This window comes from Trichechus manatus, unplaced genomic scaffold (assembly GCF_000243295.1).
Source record: "Trichechus manatus latirostris isolate Lorelei unplaced genomic scaffold, TriManLat1.0 scaffold00157, whole genome shotgun sequence".
NCBI classification, from domain to species: domain Eukaryota; kingdom Metazoa; phylum Chordata; class Mammalia; order Sirenia; family Trichechidae; genus Trichechus; species Trichechus manatus.
Window position 1 is genome coordinate 3,852,503 of NW_004444093.1, and position 18,600 is coordinate 3,871,102.

General features: G+C 46.3%; 1 protein-coding gene across 1 annotated transcript in view; it reads left to right on the forward strand.

The window, feature by feature from the left end:
* The first annotated feature begins 2,418 nt into the window (after positions 1-2,418).
* LOC101348205 (ral guanine nucleotide dissociation stimulator-like) overlaps positions 2,419-18,600 on the forward strand; it is a 42,832-nt gene continuing 26,650 nt past the window's right edge. Inside the window, 3 exon segments of the mRNA XM_012558320.1 lie at positions 2,419-2,528; positions 3,133-3,310; positions 4,398-4,523. Coding sequence (XP_012413774.1) covers positions 2,419-2,528; positions 3,133-3,310; positions 4,398-4,523 — 414 coding nt within the window.

Genomic DNA, 18,600 nt, shown 5'->3' on the forward strand with positions numbered 1-18,600 from the left:
TTGAACCACAGTAATTGCAGTGAATCCCATCTTCATTAACCATTGTCCCTGGATAGTGCTTGGCTGGTGACCAAGAGATTGGTGGTTCAAACTCACCCAGTGGCGTCACAGAAGGCCTGCTATCTGCTTCTACAAAGATTATAGCCAACAATACCCCATGGAGCAGTAATACTCTGTAACACATAGGTCATCATGAGTCAGAGTCAACTCAAAGGCATAAAAGAACAAGGGGCAAATCCTACCTTTGCAGTCAATTGTGTGGTGAGATCAGCATAAACTCAATCCCCAAAATATGGAGATAGGTCCAGTCCTCACTTTCCTATTTCTCTATCCTTGTCACCAGCTGCCCACATGGCACTCTCTCTCTGACCCTAGGCACCCGGAGCTAGGTAGAGCTCGCAAGTTAAAAGGGTACCATTTTTCAGATTAGCTGCCCATGCGTCACTTCCCTGACCCACCTGGAGCTGAATTAACCCTTTAATTTAAGAGGACACCTTCCTTGGGTTCAATAATTTGCTGGAAAAACTCAAAGAATTTCACAAAGAGTATAGCATACTTAAAACTATAAATTTCTTACAGCAAAAAGGTTACACATGAAGAGACACATACGGCAAGGTCTTGGAGGGTTCCTGACCTGGAGCTTTCATGTCCTAAGGGATGTACACCCTCCTGAGAGCAATTGATCTCAGAGTTCTTATCAGCCTTCCCACATGGCCATGACAGATTACATCATGGCTCCTGAGGCCAGAGAATATTGGGCCACCACATGGTTCCTCTTGATCTGGTCAGCCCCACTCATTAGCCTCAGGTCTGGTATGGCTGAAGAACTGAGAACAAAGACCAAATTGCTTTCTATCAGGTGATTCCATACCTTGCAGGAATTTTCTTTGTCTGCTCTGTACACTGTCTCCAATCTGTGGAGAAATGAATTTTCACCCTCTCTTCCATGTTAGGAACAGATCAAGACTCGGGTAGAATAGAGGGATTATCACACAGCTCGACCTGTGGTTAGTTCTGGGTCCTGATGTGAATGACTGTTAGCAGCCACTTGACATTGCTTAGCCTCTGTTTTCTCATCTACAAAATGAGGATGTTTGGTGAGGATTTATGGGATAATGCTTTTAATACAGGCTCTTAATACAGGGAGGTACTATTACTACCCAACTAATGAAATGACTGGAACATAGTAATATTTTTAATTATTCTCCCATCACAAATTCTACTTTTAAAGTCAAGAACATATTTCCCCACAAGGAAGTCAGGACCCACTTCTTCTCAAAAGTCATTGAAGGCTTGGGAGAACCTGTGTGTGCTCAAACACCCGACTCTCCTGATTGTTCCTCCTCTGTCCCACCTCCTGTATGAAAATGATCATCTCTGAACATGGAAAAGAGTACTTCAGTGAGGACATACAAAGAATTCACTACTGAGACACAGTGGACTCCTGGTGCTTGCCTTCTGAAGAACAACGTCTCCTATGTCTCCACCGTCCTGTGCACCTACCAATCTTTTGGCACCACAGAACAGGTCTTTGACCTACTATTCAAACAGTAAGTGCCTGCCCCTTCCACAGCACAGTAGCGACTCTGCCACCTACCAGCTGTGTGTCTTGGGAATGTCATTTCACCTGTCTGAATCTTCATTTGTTCCTCTGAAAAGTGGTTAAGTCAGAACTCAATGGGATAGGCCATGGTGATTGCTTACTCAGTGCCTCACTCTGTAGAAGCGACTATTGCAGGGGCTGTGGTTGTTCATATTTATTATGTTCCTCTCCTCCAGGAGGAAGATCACCACCTCACCCCTCACTGACCCCATGGCTTTGCCAAACACTTTTTTCCCATTTATAAAGGAGATTTCAAATCCCAGACTGGGGACCCTGCCACCAGAGCAGAGATTTCTGAGAGCTAGCAGAAAGGTGGCCGACACACTCAGATACATGGAAAGGTGCTAACAGCAGCTTATTCATTCCTTTAATGTACATTAAGCAGTACCATGGGCAGGAATTTTCTAGGCTCTTAGCATTATTCCATGAATAAAGCAGACACAGATCCCTGCCCTTCAGGGCTTTCAATCTAGCTGGGGATCAGACAGTAACAGACTTCATAAGCAGGTTGTGTGCACAGGATATTAGCTGTGACACCTTGACAGCCTCCTCTAGGTACTGATACATCCTTCCTGATTCTGATGGCAACGGCATGCTCCAGGACCAGCTAAAACAGTGTGTGGCCTTTGGGTCGAGAAAGTGGGTCTCCTGTTTCCATAGACCATGAGAAGGGAGGGAGCAGCTGAGATTGGCGAGGAGCTTGGCAGAGCCCAAGGTCCTAACATCTTATGATACCCACTAGAGGGCTGAGGTCTGGGGACATGCCCTGCAGGAGGAAAGAATTCAGAGAGATGAGGGTGGGCACTCTGGGTAGTATGGGGGCTCAGTGCAAACTCCTGAGAAAACCCATCCCCACCATCACCCCATCCCAGGTCAGCTTCCCACCCCCACCACCACACTACCACCTGGGGGCCCAGAATAGGAGGTGCAGTGAGCAACCTGCTCCCAAATCTGACTCAGACCTCAGGGCTGTGTGCCCAGCTGCACATGGGCCTGAGGCAGGCTGTGCCTGTGGCCTTTGGGAGTACAGTGTCAGTGCGAGATGGGACCACTGTGCTCCCATAGCATAACACACAGAGAATAAGGCATCACATAGTCTCACAAGCCACAAACCGAGCTGCCAAGAGTGTCCTGAGAAGGCAGGGGCAGTAGGAGAGATTCCTTGTTTAGAAATTTATGGAGAACGTATTGTGCACCAGCACAAGGAAATTAACAGAACATCAACCCCCTCTCCCTCCTGGAGCTTACCATCTAGAGGGGAGGGGGCAAGTGGAGTCATCCACAGAATATGTCAGGCTTCCCTGAAGAAGGGGAGACCATGGATCCAGAGCTCCCTATGATGGAGGCTCTTTGCCAGCACCTTGCTAGAGAAACAGGCCTGCCACTGCCAGGACAGCAATGGGGTGGTGCTGGCATTTGGACAAGTAGAGGCAGGTACGGGATCCCACTTCCCACATGGGTGCTGTCGGAAGGCAACATGGAAGGAAAGGCCAGGCCTCTGACTCTTTTGTCCACTGAGCTTTCCCCAGTGCCATCCTCTCCATTCTGGGCTTCTGGATGGACAAGTACACTGAGGACTTACGTCAGGCGGCAGACTTTTCCAGCCTCAAGCTGCTCATGGACTACGCTCAGCTAAACATGCCTAGCTCAGACCTGGAGCACCGTGTCTGTCTTCTGCTTGCCCAGTGCAGCAGGCAGAGGGAGAGGGTGAGAAGGCTTGAAGGTAGGTGTAGATGAGAATGTGAGGAGGAAGAATGGCTGGGTACACAGGGAGAAACCCTTGTAGGTTACAGTTGGGCCAGGAGCAAAGACTAGCCTCAGAACTTTCACCTTGTGGACAGCAGTTTAGGAAGGCTTCCTTGAAGAGGGGTTCTTGAGCTGGGGCTGCTCACAAAGGTAGTGGCATTTTTTCTGCACTTGGAAAAGCATATGCAAAGCCAGATATGTTGGTGAAACTTTTTCTCTTTCCAGCTCCAGAACTATTTCTTGAGATACACTCAGCTCAAGCACCAGCTCTAGTGCCACATCTAAAGCTAAAGGCAGTTCCTGGCCCAGCTCCACTGCTAGCTCCAGTGCTAGTTCTACTGACATCTTCAGAGCTAGAGCCAGATGCAGTGCCAGATTTACCAGAGCTATAAACACCAGTGCCATCTCCAGAACTAATGCCAGCACCATAACCACTTGTAGCAACAAGTTTAGAGCTAGAGTCAGCTCCAGAGTTAACTCCAACAATAACATCAGAGCCAACACTAACTCAAGTACCATCTCTATCAGCACCACCTAAGCTAGAGCCAGCTCTAGTGGCAGCACCAGTGTCAGGTTACAGACCACTCCAGAGACAGCTGCAACACCAGCTGCAGAGGAAGCACCCACTCCAGCACCAGCTCTAACACCAGCTACCAAGCTAGAGCCAGATCCAGCACTAGCCCCAGAGCTAGAGCCAGTGCCAGCTACTACACCACGACCTTCCTGTCCTTCATTTGTGACCACAGAGAATGGGCTGAGTGAAGAGAAGCTGAACCTCTTGGCATTTCTTCCCAAGCAGTGGCAGAGCAGTTAACACTGTTGGATGCAGAGAGAAGCCAGGTGCAGCAGGCGGAGTCTGGGGCAGACTTTCCTTTAGTCATGTGCTGTCCTAGACTTGCCATTCCCTGATCCGGAGTCCAATGACCTGGGTCTAAATCCAACTCCATCACTTAGAACCATGTAACACGGGCACATTTCTTAATCCTCAAGGCATCAGTGTTCACATCAGGACAGTAGAGATAGGACACTAACCATCCCTGTCACACAGAATGACAGCCTGGACTCCATCTGGTCCCAGCAGAACAAGAAGGGCAATGTTACTGAGTTCAACAGTGTGGTCTACTCTGTCATCACCACCTTCCTGGGGGACTGGAGCATGAAGGCTCTGGACTGGGTAGGGGTGGTGGAGCAGTGGATTGAGTGGCCATGTTAGGCTTTGGGAGAGGCCCAGGAGACCTACTCTTCCCAGTCCTGGGAACTCTCTCGTCTCTCTGGTTATCTCTCAGGATTGTGATCTGTGTTCGAAGCCTTTACACAGACCCTAGTCCCATCCTGTGCAGTGGCACATTGACATTGACATGCATGTCCCGGTGGTGGGACATTCATTTCTACCTAGATTACTTCTTCAGGGTAAGCTGAAATTTTCCTGCTTGTGAGAGTTACACCTTCAAAAAAGGTGTGCCCTACAGGGCATCCGTGGACATCTGTCTCATTCAGTAGGGGAGATGTCAGCTGAGATAGATGGAGACTGCAGCAAGTAAAGGTCCAGCCCCCCCACGCCCACCTCACAGCTCACACTTTTCCCTTCCCCAGGAGTTCCTGAACCTCAGGAGCTTCTCCTTACTGCATATCATCCTATTTGCTCTGCAGAGCATCTCAATCCAGTGACTGAAACAGACATGGGAAGAAGTGTCCATGTGGGCAGGCCTCTCCAGTAGGAGCACCAGGGTGAACCTGGAACTTCTCACAGGGCTTTAGATTTCCCCCTCAGTGATCCTGGCACCTGCTGGGAGACAGCAGTCCTAACAGCAGGAACTAGACCGCTGGATAGGGTCTCCATGTGTCCTCAGGCCAGCATCTCTGCCTCAGGACTCGGTTTCCTGGTCTGTTAGACACAAGGTTGAGCCAAATTGTAGATTTTCCAGTGTTCACTTCACAGCCACACACTTCTTTGTCCTATTGAAATCAAAACAGGAAAAATCTAACTGCTCTTTAGAAATGGGATGCAGAGTCCTGGTTGTACGTACCTAAGACCTCATCTCCCCAGTCTTAGGGAGCCCCTGAGGGCTCAGACTAACCAAGTTTGAAAACCACTCATCCAGGCAGTCTGCATCCTTTGCGCTCTCAAATAAAATGGATTTTCACTCACATCCCTCCCCACCATCCTCAACTTTCTTCCTTATTTTCCCCTCCCCACAGGCACAGCATGCAAACATTTCATGAACTGTGTAACGGGGACTCACTGAGCAGGAACTAGCTCATCATGGTATACTAGAGGTCAGGGAATGGGCCAGGCAGGATGGGTGTGGTTTTGTTCATTTCTCACTGAATGTTTTTTGAAAAATTCCTGTCATGTCTTGACTGCATTAAAGGAAGAGGGATCTGTTTTGACCATGGGCAGGTGTGGTGCAGTGTTAGGAGCAGGAGGCCCCTGGCTGAAGTTGTGTTAGCTGGGCACTTGCAGGAGGGGTTGATGAGCTGAGAGAATGAGCAGGTATCTGGCTTCCAAGCTGGCCAGTCCTGCTTGGTCTCGGCTCCTCCAGGCTGTAGGGTAGATGGGGAGATGGGGGGTAGGGGGCCGGTCATTCCTTCCCATTCACATCACAGCCTGTCTTCAACAAGCCAGCCACGCTGCTACTTTTGTATGCATTGCATGCCCAAGAGTAGGGCATCCTGCTGTATGAGGGATGGGTACTGTAGGGGAGTCCTGTGTGCCATGTAACCAAGGGCTGCCCAGCCTTGGGTCCAAATGGCTTGACCCAGCAGGTAGATGTGATGCTGTCTGTGACTCCCCACCTTGCTTCTACAGCAGACAAGCACATCAATCACAGCCTCACAATTCTCATCACGGGGTCTCCTTAGCAATGACATATGTCCAGATGGCTTATGGAAGTGCCTGGGAACTAATGAGTTCAAACTGTACCTGAGAAGCTTCCATGTGAAAGTGGAAGCAAAGTGTCACCTCCCATTGCTACTGGCCACACCTACCTGTTAAGTTAGAGATGACACCTTGGGAAATCTATTTCTGAGTGGATGGAGATAGGAGGTGGAGCCTTTGACATTGCCCTGGGGGCAGAGATGTCAGTGCAGCTAGAGAAGGCAGGAGCCTCTCCACCAGGCCTTCTAGATACCCTATCCCTCTCTCTCCAGTGCTCAGCTCAGCTGGGGACCTAGTTTCACACCAAGACTGCAGGATGATAGTCATCTGATCTAGGTTGAGGGGGTCGCGGGGTGAAGGCTAACCCAGGGCTTCCTGCTGGGAGAGAGGAGCTGGTGTGTCTCTGACTCCCTGTGAGGCCCTGACACATAGCTGCCCCTCTTAAACTTCTCTTTCCTCATCTGAACAATGGAGGGATGAGAATCCTGTAATGCCAACCTCTCTGAGCCATGATGAGGATCAGGGAGAAAAGGTATGTACTCAAGGTTTGAGCAGGGCTCTGCAGCAGAAAGGGTGAGGTGAGAACAACAATAATAGACATATAGCACTGAGTTCTTAGGAGGTTCTGTGGGGTAGGTGTGCACTTTCCAGATGAGGAAACAGGCCCAGTGAGGCCAGGCTGCTTACTCAATGTCACACCCCAGTGAGTGTTGGACCTGGGATTTGCATCTAAAATCAGAGGATGCTAGAGGTGGCAGTAATGTCTATATCAGCTGACTCGGGCCTGTTTTCCAAGTCCCAAATCTTGGTGCAGTAGTGGTAAAGGGGTGAGGAGAGGATGCCCTCATTGACCTCATCCTCAACCCGGGCAGTAGGGGATCTCGAAGTTTTTTTTTTTTTTTTTTTAATTCAATTTAATTTTTTTAAAATTGTACTGGAGATGAAGGTTTATAGAACAAATAGTTTCTCATTAAACAGTACATACATTGTTTTATGACATTGGTTAACAACACCACAACATGTCAACACTGTCCCTTCTCCACCTTGGGTTCCCTATTACCAGCTTTCCTGTCCCCTCCTGCGTCCTAGTCGTTGTCCCTGGGATTTGTGCCCCATTACTCTCATTTTGTTTTATGGGATTGTCTAATCTATGGCTGAAGGGTGAACATCGGGAGTGACTTCATTACTGAGCTAAAAGTGTGCTTGGGGGCCATACTCGGGATTTCTCCAGTCTCTGTCAGGCCAGTAAGTCTGGTTTTGTTTTTGTTTTTTTTCTGTGTGAGTTAGAATTTTGGTCTACATTTTTCTCCAGCTCTGTCCTGGACCCTCTATTGTGATCCCTGTCAGAGCAGTCGTGGTGGTAGCCGGGCACCATCTAGTTGTACTGGGCTCAGTCTGGAGGAGGCCGTAGTAGTCGTGGGGACCTCCAAGTTTACCAGCTTGGAGATGAACCCCATGAAAGCCCAGAAGGGGCAGCAACAGAAGGAGACACTGAGTGAGTCAAGGCAAGGGAAGAGGCTGGGAGGGGCTGGCTCCAAGTCAGGAGAGGACGACCCCTTCCTCCTAAGGCCCTTCCCTCCTGGGTCCTCAGTGTTTGAAATGTCTACACTGGACACGTTATCCTGTGGGTCCTATAACAGCTATGCCTGAACCTGCTAGTATCTCGGGGGCTAGTTGAAGCTGCCAGGGCAAGGGCTTGGAAGAGCCAGGCTCAGGGTAGAGTTGGAGCACTGAGAGACCAGGAACCACATAGCCTTTGGATTTGCCCCACGCTGACCCTGCAAGGTGAATAGAGAGTTTGGGTCCATGGACACAAGGAGGGGATCACAGAAGGTGGTGGCTAAGGGTCCCAGGATGCTCTAAGTGTGGGCCTCCCCTGTGGGGCTAGTGGTCTAAGGTTGAGGAGTTTCAGGAGAGGGGCCTTTTGTGGGCAATGGTGGGTATGTGTCATCATCACAACCACCTCAGTGTTACAGAGTACCATTCCTTACCTGTGAGTGTTCCTCACTGACCTCATGAAGCTTGACACTGATCTGGAGGATTATTTGGATGAGCCAGCCTGTGGTAGGGTCAGGGCAAGACACTCATCTCATGAGCTCCTCACTGCATTCCTTGTGAGCTGGAGGTGGCTCCCCATCGTACCTTCAAGTAAATAGAGGCTGAGCATAAGCCACCTGTCACAGTGCCCCAAGCTGATGAAGCAGAAGAGTTGCCTGGCTGCAAACTACATAAAATTTTGGCTGAGTTGGACACAGTGTCTCCCTCAGGGGATGGTTTGGGGGATGGGGACAAGTGAATTTGGCCCCACCAAGGTCAGGCAGTCCCTGAGTGTCTGAGTAGTGCCTTCCTGCCCAAGACCTCAATCTCCTCATCTGTCATTAGAGAAGTGTGGCTGGGCTAGGTAGTGGTGGCCTAGGGGACCCATTCTGATGGATATTGTCTGTTTACCTTGCCAGGAGATAGACATATTTCCAGAAAAGGAGAAAGGTTAGCAGCCTTAGCATACACTGCAGGATGGGGTAGAAATCAGAGCCTTCCTGGACAGAACACTCCCTGGTTCTATTCTCTTCCCTCTTAGAGTCCGATGCACAGAAACAGGGAAGACATCCCATGGAAGGGTAGGGGTAAGAGGTTGGAATTAAGGACAACTTCCTGGAAGTGCCTTTTGAATCCAACTCTGAAAGCAAGGTGGGTGTCTAGATGGGAGTGGAAGAGGGAGTGCCCCTGTGGGAACAAAGACCCAGAAACTATCCCCATGACCCACCCAGTACCTCCTATGCAATCCTGGTCAACATCTTGTCCTTCCCTCTGGTCCCAGGAGTTTAGTGTGTTGCAGGAGATAAGACTCCTCCACTGGGCCTGTCAACATTGCATCACTGGTCCAGGAGCAATTTAGGTCCTGGTTCCAGGACAAGGAGTGTCTCAGTGAGACTGAAAGATGAGGCCTGGGCAGGGATTGGGCCATGACAAGGGCAGGCTGTCACTGGTGGCTGCTCCACAGAGCCTGTTGCCATGATTTTTTTGTAAGCCTTGGACCTCGTTGCCTGGGGACAGTTGGGACACGTGGGCTCCAGCTTCTGGGCAGGCTCTAGGTGGGCAACCATGAGGTATGGCTTCTGGTAGCCTCACAGCTGCTGCTCTGTCCTGTAGATACAACCTGTCCTATGAGCTAGAGCTCCAGGCCCAGTTGTCTAGCAACACCTAGTTGTCCAAAGAGAAGTCCTAGATAACCTGGCCATTTCAAGGATTGACATGAGTGAGTGCCCGGATATGGGTGGGCAGGGGCAGGCTGCCTCAGGGCTTAGTGGAGCTTCTGGGCCTAGAGTGGCTCAGGGAGTCACACAGCCTGCTAGTGGTATCCCAGATATTTCTTAGACATAACCATATACCTCGTGGGATTGTTTTCTGGATTTGAAGCCTTAGGACCATAATCTCACAGGACAACTCCGTCAGTTGGAATTATATAGTTCATAAAGTTTATGTTCTACATCCTAGTTTAGTGAGCAGTGTCTGGAGTCTTAAAGGGTAGTAAGTGGCCAACTCAGATACAACTATTGGTCTCTATTCATCAGTAGCAAAAGAGAAAGAAAGAAATCAGTGACTCAAAGATGAGACTGGTCTACAGGACTAATAGTCTACAAGAACCACAGACTCCTCTACCTTGAGACCAGAAGAAATAGATGGTTACCGGCTACCACTACTGACCATTCTGATCAGGCCAATAATAGATGGATCTTGATAGAATGGGAGAGAAATGTGAAACAGAACTCAAATTCTTAAAAAATCCAGACTTAATGGAACAGTTGAGAGTAGAGAACTCCCCGAGAATATTGCCCTGAAATACTCTTTAAACCTTGAACCAAAACTAGTCTATGAGGTTATCTTTTACCTAAATAACAGATGGGTTCACAGAATAAAGAATATCACCTGTGACAACTGTGCTCCTTTAAAAAATCATCCTTAATAAAGATTACACAGGCCCATAAAACAAAACAAATCTAAAGGGACACACAAGGACTAGAAGGCAAGAGGGGAAGGGAAAGATGGAAATAGGGAAGCCAAGGTGGAGAAAGGAGAGTGTTGACTTGTCATGGGGTTGTTAACCAATGTCATAAAACAAAATGTGTATAGCTTTTTAATGAGAAGCTTGTTTGTTCTGTAAACCTTCAACTAAAGTACAATTTTAAAAAAATCGTCTATACGAGACCAAACCATGAACAATTACTTTAAAAAAAGATGACAAATTAAGGGTGCAGGGAAACCTGATTAATGGAAATGGAACAAGAACAAAAATAATGAGAATGTTCACCTATTGTGATGAATGTAACCAATGTCACTGAACAATTTGTGTAGACATTACTGAATGGGAACCTAAACTGCTGTTTAAACCTATACCGAAAACACAATGAAGTATTATTAAAAAAAATAAAAAATCACATTATAATGGAGAACCATACAGGATTAGAGGCACTTCTGAGGTCATCTAGAATTATCAATACAGAAAATCAATTTTATATACAATGTCTCATGTTTCAAATTAAGAAAAGAGAGAAGCACAGGGATAGAGTGACATATCCAAGTCCCACTACAAGTTAGGGATGGAGGCAGGACTAAACCCTGATTTCCCCCACATCTCTGACCCGAGTTCTTTCCTTTAAACCACACTAAAAACTTCAGCTTTTGTGAATGATAATGTTACACACACTTGAAGTTTAATACAGGACTATCTTACAGAATACATGGAAAACTGACAATTATAAAAGTTGAAAACCCCAAATATTGACCTTATTTCTAATGGCTTTCACTGGGGTCAGCTTACATCAATATCACCCACTCCAAAGCAAAGTATTATTTAATGAGCAGAGCCACACAGATAGCATAATAGCCTGGGAAGAGCTGCGTGGTCTTCCAAAAAGCAAGGCTCATCCAAACATGATGATTTTTTAAAGCAAGTCATTCTGGCCTAATCCTTGTATGGCTAGTTATATATATACATATATATGTGTATATATATATGTATATTTATTTATTAAGTGTTGGCCATTTAAAGTAAGTGAAAACCAAGTTATAATATGCGGTGACCTTACAGAATGCATACAAGTTTCTCTCTAATGGCAGAAATGAAAGTTAAAGATTTCCATGATTTTTTAGAGCAAAGATGGATTTATAGAACTTTTTTTGGATACGAAAGTTGAAGTGAACTAAACGGAAGATGAGCCATTGCAAAGTCTAGTTTGGGCTATTCAGCTGGCTAGCTTCATTTCCTTGAAAAAAAAAAAAAATGCCTTAAATTTACCCCTTGGTCTATCAAGGGGGAATACAAAGTTTTAAATCAAAAGAGATCATGGTGTTTCCATGCCAATCTTAGTTTCAGGCTCTGGCTTTCTTCTCAGCTGCCACAGTCAACCCCAGCACTAAAATATCACCTTTCTAAGTGCTCCTTCTCTTGGTGGTGAAGTAATAAACTAAGAAGTAGTGGAGACCAAATGGTACGGTTTTTAAATTCAAATTCTCACTCTAAAATCATTATTGAGTATAATTATAATTGTCTGGTGTACATATTCGCCACTCAAATGCAATTCTCTCAGGAGAAATATTTAAAAATACAAGTAGAAAATGAATTTTCCATTTAATCTAAAGATTATCCTTAGATTTATAACAACAACTTTGCCAATAAGAAGGTGCATTGGGACACACATACCAAATTTGTTCCCCAAAACCATCTATCCATTTCTGTGGGGGAGATGGTTCTATTGTGTAATATCCCACAAATTCAGTAAGTACAGTAAAAATTCTCAAAGAAAAAAGAGTAGAACTGCCCCATAGGGTTTCCAAGGAGTGGCTGGTGGATTTACTGCCAACCTTTTGGTTAGCAACCAAGCTCTTAACCACTATGTCACCCTGGCTTCAAACTAAAAATCAGATATTAAAAAAAAAAAAAAGTTAGCAATGAGCATTTCTGAAGGGAAAGCACAAGAGAATTGGAAGTTTTTCCAGAGAAAAACACCAACTCTAATGGGAGAAAACATTTTGGAAAACAAAATTCACTTTATGTTAACCACTGGCAGATTCACAAGGTCCATTGTGATGAGCTGTGTACCTCTATGTGTGTGGTGTAGACACAGGATGGGAGTGGCTGTCTGCTTCCCCAGTGTTTTTCACAGTGTGGAAGCAGCTGTAAGGTAACTCAACATCTACATCCTCATCTAGTGCTGAGCTCTTATCACTGGCTCTCACAACACAGCAAACTTACTCTCCTCCCGACAGCTGACTGTACAACGACTGTTTCTAGGCTCAGTACAGCTTTTTTTTTTCCTTTTCATTATTCATACTTCTGGGATGTCCTGATAAAGTAAGTGCAGGTTTTGATTTACAGTGTTCAAGAACAGTCAGAAAATGCACAAAACTCCTATCTTATCTCCCACCAAGGAGGAAACTCTCTGGGAGGATAAAATAGGGAGAAGGGAAGACTCAGAAGCCCACTGAAATTCAAATACACACTGATTCACTTTTAGTAAAGACCATTTATTTCTCTCACTCATAACTGTTTAAATTCTATGCTAACCCTAATTATTGGTTCAAATTTGAAATGTGTATGGTTTTGGAATATTTCCTTGAGTTCTTGCACCATTTACCTTTTAAAAGATCAGTAAACCTCAGTCTTCATGGCTTCACAGAAAAAGGGAACATTATCTAATACATGTCTACCCATTTAAAAATATAATTATTTGAAAAGCTGCATTCTAAAAGAAAAAAGCATTTGTGAAAAATGGACAGTTACTAACCAAATCATAAAATTCATGACTGCCAATTCTCACAGCATCATTATAAATGATATGTTTCCTCCACAGAAGGCACTCCTGCAATAGTGATTTCTGTTAGAGAAAATCTGATGTGGTTAGCAAGGCCTGTGGAACTCAACCTCAATTACGTCAGGAGTCTAATAGTCCCAGAGTCAATCTATTATGGAAAAAATAAGGAAATTCCTAGAGGGTATCTAACAGAATGGAGCCCTGGTGGCGCAGTGGTTAAGAGCTACAGCTGCTAACAAAAAGGTCAGCAGTTCGAATCCACCAGCCTCTCCTTGGAAACCCTATGGGACAGTTGTACTATGTCCTATAGGGTCGCTATGAGTCAGAATTGACTCAGTGGTAACAAGTTTGGTTTTGATTATCTAACAGAATGGAATCTCAAATCACTTACCTTATGCAAAGGGAGCCCAAGCATCCTAACACTGGCCATTTTCCCAACTTGCCCAAACACACGCTGAAACTTGCTCTGGTGTGCAGTAGCCTCATGGTGTCTGCAGAAGAGGAGCAAGAAGTATGTTAGAACTTCAACGAACTGGAAGTGCTGCTTTTCCAAATAAACAGCTGCAAGTAGGAAATGCAGAGTGACCTGGCATTCTGTCTGCTCTCCGAAAAAGCAACGGAAGTGCAAACCCAAATTTCCTTTAAAAGCTCATACAGAGGAAAATGGCATAATACATCAGAAAAGAATTACAAGAAATAAAAAAGTTCTGATTCGGGAAAAGATCAAGGGAGAGAATAAAGAAAAATTAGACTTTTAGGACTCATCGGGAACTTAAGATGATTTACTCCAACTCCTTTAATAGATTAAAAACACTGAAGTTAAGTTCCCTGGTATAAGCTGAAGAAAGCCGAAAAAGTTTCCATTTCTCTCTCAGCTGGAAAAAGTTACTTTTTAGGCTTTAAACGTTTTCTTCTCACATCAGCACTCTGCTGTCTGAGAACTGTGCCTGCTCTCCAGAGTGTTTCCAGAAGATCAACTACATGTAGTGGGGAAATCAAGAGCCACAAGCAACCATCCTTGTCTCAAGAGCTTTCCAATCTCCTTCCAACACAGACATAATATTTGCAGCAACTCAGTACCTAATGCTTGGTACTGAGTGCTATAAGGTCAGAAACAGGTAAAATTCACCTGGGATAAAGCAGTCATTGGGTCAAGAGCCAGGTTCTGGAAACTATAACAAGTGTTTAAATAGGAAGTAATGTGATGAAAATGGTATGCAGGATGATAATAAGTCTAAACTTGTTGCTGTTGAGTTGATTCCGACTCATAGCAACCTTACAGAACAGAGTAGAACTGCCCCATAGTGTTTCCAAGGAGCGGCTGGTGGGTTCTAATTGCCGACCCTTTGGTTAGCTGCCGTAGCATGCCATATGCTCTTAACCACTGTGCCGAAGTCTGGCAGAGATATGTTGCATGGATTGGACAGGAAGAAGCTATAAGCCCGGTGCTGGGCTAAGAAGCTGTAACAGTAAAGGGGGCCTAACAAAGGCCTGGAATGATGATGGCAGCATCAGTTGGACAGAGGAAGGGACAAAGTCAGGGTCTGTTCTGGTGGGGCAAAAACCAGAATGGATTTTCATGTTCGAGTTAAGCATTCACAACAGCCACTTCCCCGGTAAACCAGGGTGTCTGGGGGAGCAGAGGTGACACAGAGCTGGTATCCTTGGTTTATCCTTATGGTCATTTCTGACTCCAAATTCCACTGGATTGTCCAATACAGGTGCGCTGAAGGCCCTTGTTTTAGGATCAGGAGGCCTACCTGACTCCATGCCTCACATAAAAGCAGGAAGAAGGAAGAAGTACTTTGAGTAGAGTTTCCATCTGTAAAGCTCTTAAGCAATTATGTATACGGTCTGTAATCTCTCACAACTGTCAGAAATGATACACATGCACACAGAAATGCAATTACAAAAGTATTCTTTTTGTGGCCACTTATCATGCCATCAATTGCTGATATGACATAACCCAAGACTGCAATTTTTCACATTTTAATATTGGATTAATGAACTTCTAAAAGATGAGACCATTTAACAGTTGAAATAGTGCACAATTCACCCTGTTTTAATTTACTCATTTCTTCTCAAAATCTCAGAGTGAAAAAATTCCAAGCACATCTCAGCCTTGGGGCCCCAGGAGTCTCTCAAATGCCCTCCCTCCCTGCACTTATGACCAGCGGCCTCCTGGGGGGGGCAGGTAGGGGGCGCCAGTGAGCGGTTTCTAGTGGCCATCAGTTTCCATCGCCAGCTGTGAGAGCTCATTCAGTAGTTTAACACTAATTGCCCTGGACGTTGTTTTCCATAGACAGACCCCTGCTGAAGACCCCTCTAGGGCTGGGCCCTGGAGTCCCCTCAGGGTCCACCGCGGACAAATCCCACATCCTGCTCCACAGCTGACACTTTCTATGTCACTGAATTAAAGGTTGAGAAATTCTAGTACAAGCATCTGTTCACTCGTCAGTAACATGACTGTCACCTGCACAAACACACCCTGGGTGCACCGCTAACTAGGGACGAGGTGCCTAAGAGATGGCTGCAGCCACCAAAGGACCCTGTGCAAACACTTTCAAAGCCTCCGACAGCTCTGAATTCCACCAGTTTGGGTTTCCACTGGATTGGGAAGACTCAGCACCTGCCCCTACCCAGGACCCGCCCCCACGATGCGTCTGCCAACCAGGGCCGCTGTAGTACAGATGGCCCCACCTACCTCTTCAACTCCATGCCCACGCCCCCTAGAGTCTTCTCTGGTCACAGGTGGGAGGATGCAGGTGCAGGATGAAAACCAGGTGGCCAACAACAACTGCTCACTTGTCATTTGACTGTTCGCAAGGCCACATCCACACGTGCCTCGGAGCCACGCCCACATGTCCAAACCACCTCCCTTCTCAGACTTGAGAGAGGAATCTCAGAGCTCTGCTCAGTGATGCCAAGCCTCTGCAAGGCCTTGACCCCCAGCAGGAAGATACCTTCTGAGACTGCACACCTCTTATCCTTACCTTAAAACAGCCTCCTGGCTCTCTAAGCCTTGTTTCCACCCCGCTGCCTCAAAACTCCCATGTCAGTGCCACAAAACTCTAGCCCCAAATTCAAGAAGCCCCTCCACACACCCACAATCCTACTGTCAGTTTTTCCAAACCTCAGCAGCAGCACATTTAAAAGCTTCCAACTCAAAGCATCCCCATGGTTTCTCAAATCCCCTCCTCTGACTTCTAAAGCTCCTCCCCTGCCTCTTCACACCCTCCCACCACCTTCAGGCACTCCTGATGCTCTAGCCCTCCTGCCGCCTCCCACTCTCACATTCCTTGTACAGGGTGGCAGCCCCTGGGCTGTGCCACATCCACCTAACCCCCACAATTACACAAGTAGGTTCTGTCATTTTTCCCATTGCCCAGGTGAGGAAACGATTGCAGGATCCCTCCCATCCCTTCCCTGGACAAAGTTTCTCACCTATTTGTCAAGAAACTGGCCAACTACAACCTGAAACTAAGATTACCTGGCTTCCAGTCCTAGCTTTGCAGCTGTCAGGCTGCATGACCTGGGGCAGCTCCATTCACCTTTTGGACCTGCAGACATGGCAGTCCTCTTCCCAGCTGTGCTCTGCCCACGACACATGCAGAGAATGCACCGTCCTCAGTGACCTCGGACCCCAGCTTCGCCTGGTGACCAGCTCACCCAGCCCTGCCAAAAAGAACACCAAGAAGTATGCCACACACTCCAGACCTCCTGTTCACAGTGGCACCTTGACTCCTGCATCCCTGCCCATCAGCTGCATCTCACCTGCGCCTGGGGGGGGGGGGATCCCTGCTTGCACAGGGACCTTGGGCAGGTACTGGCCCTGGCAACCCAGGGAACTTCTCTGCACCCAGGAGGCTGCCCTTCTCCAGTAAGGTCTGAAGTCCATCCTTGGGCAAGGACTCTTACAAGTGTTTCCTTCCTTGTGTATCTCTGTTAGGACTATCCTTTAAAGTTCTACTTATATCTCACAGTTACTCTCCTACTGTAGCTCAGTAATTCTCTTTTTTTGTTTGTTTTGTGCTTTAGATGAAGGTTTACAGAACAAACTAGCTTCTCATTAAACACTTAGAACACATATTGTTTTGTGATATTGGTTACCAACTGCATGACATGTCAACACTCTCCCTTCTGGACTTTGGATTCCCTATTACCAGCTTTCCTGTCTGTCCCCTCCTGCTTTCTAGTCCTTGTCCTTGGGCTTTGTGCCCCATTAGTCTCGTTTTATTTTATGGGGCTGTCTAATCTTTGGCTGAAGGGTGAACCTCGGGAGTGACTTCATTACTAAGCTAAAAGGGTGTCCAGGGGCTATACTCTCAGGTTTGTCCAATCTCTGTCAGGCCAGGAAGTCTGGTCTTTTTCTGTGACTTAGAATTTTGGTCTACATTTTTCTCCAGCTCTGTCTGAGACCCTCTGTTGTGATCCCTGTCAGAGCAGTCAGTGGTGGTAGCCGGGCACCATCTACTTGTACTGGCCTCAGTCTGGTGGAGGCTGTGGTAATTGTGGTCCATTAGTCCTTTGGACTAATCTTTCCCTTGTACCTTGTTTTCTTCATTCTCTCTTGCTCCTGAAGGGATGAGATCAATGGAGTATCTTAGATGGCCACTCATAAGCTTTTAAGACCCCAGACGCTACTCACCAAAGTAGAATGTAGAACATTTTCTTCATAAACTATGTTGTGCCGGTTGAGCTAGATGTTCCCAAAGACGATGGTCCCCAAAGCCCTCAGCCCAGTAATTTAGTCCTTCAGGGAGTTTAGATGTGTCTATGGAGCTTCCATGACCTTGCCTTGAACAAGTTGTGCTGGCTTCCCCAGTACTGTGTAATTTCTTACCCTTCACCAAAGTTACCACTTGTCTATTGTCTATTTAGTGTTTTTCCATCCTCACCCCTCCCTTCCCTCTAACCGTCAAAGATTGTTTCTTCTCGTGTGTAAACCTTTCCATGAGTTTTTATAATAGTGGTCTCATACAATATTTGTCCTTTTGTGATTGACTTACATCACTCATCATAATGCCCTGCAGATTCATCCATGTTGTGAGATGCTTCGTAGATTCATCATTGTTCTATATTGTTGTGTAGTACTCCATTGTGTGTATGTACCATAGTTTGTTTATCCATTCATCTGTTGATGGGCATCTAGGTTGTTGTCGTCTTTTTGCTATTGTGAACAATGCTGCAATGAACATAGGTGTGCCTATGTCTATTCGTGTGACTGCTCTTATTTCTCTAGGATATATTCCTAGGAGTGGGATTCCTGGAGCATATGGTATTTCTATTTCTAGCTTTTTAAGGAAGCGCCAGATCAATTTCCAAAGTGGTTGTACCATCTTACATTCCCACCAGCAGTGCATAAGTACTCCAGTCTCTCCACAACCTCTCCAACATTTATTATTTTGTGTGTTTTGGATTAATGCTAGCCTTGTTAGGGTGAGATGGTATCTCACTGTAGTTTTGATTCGCATTTCTTGAATGGCTAGGTCTGCTAACCAAAAGGTCAGCAATTTGAATCCACCAGGTGCTCCTTGGAAACCCTATGGGGCTGTTCTTCT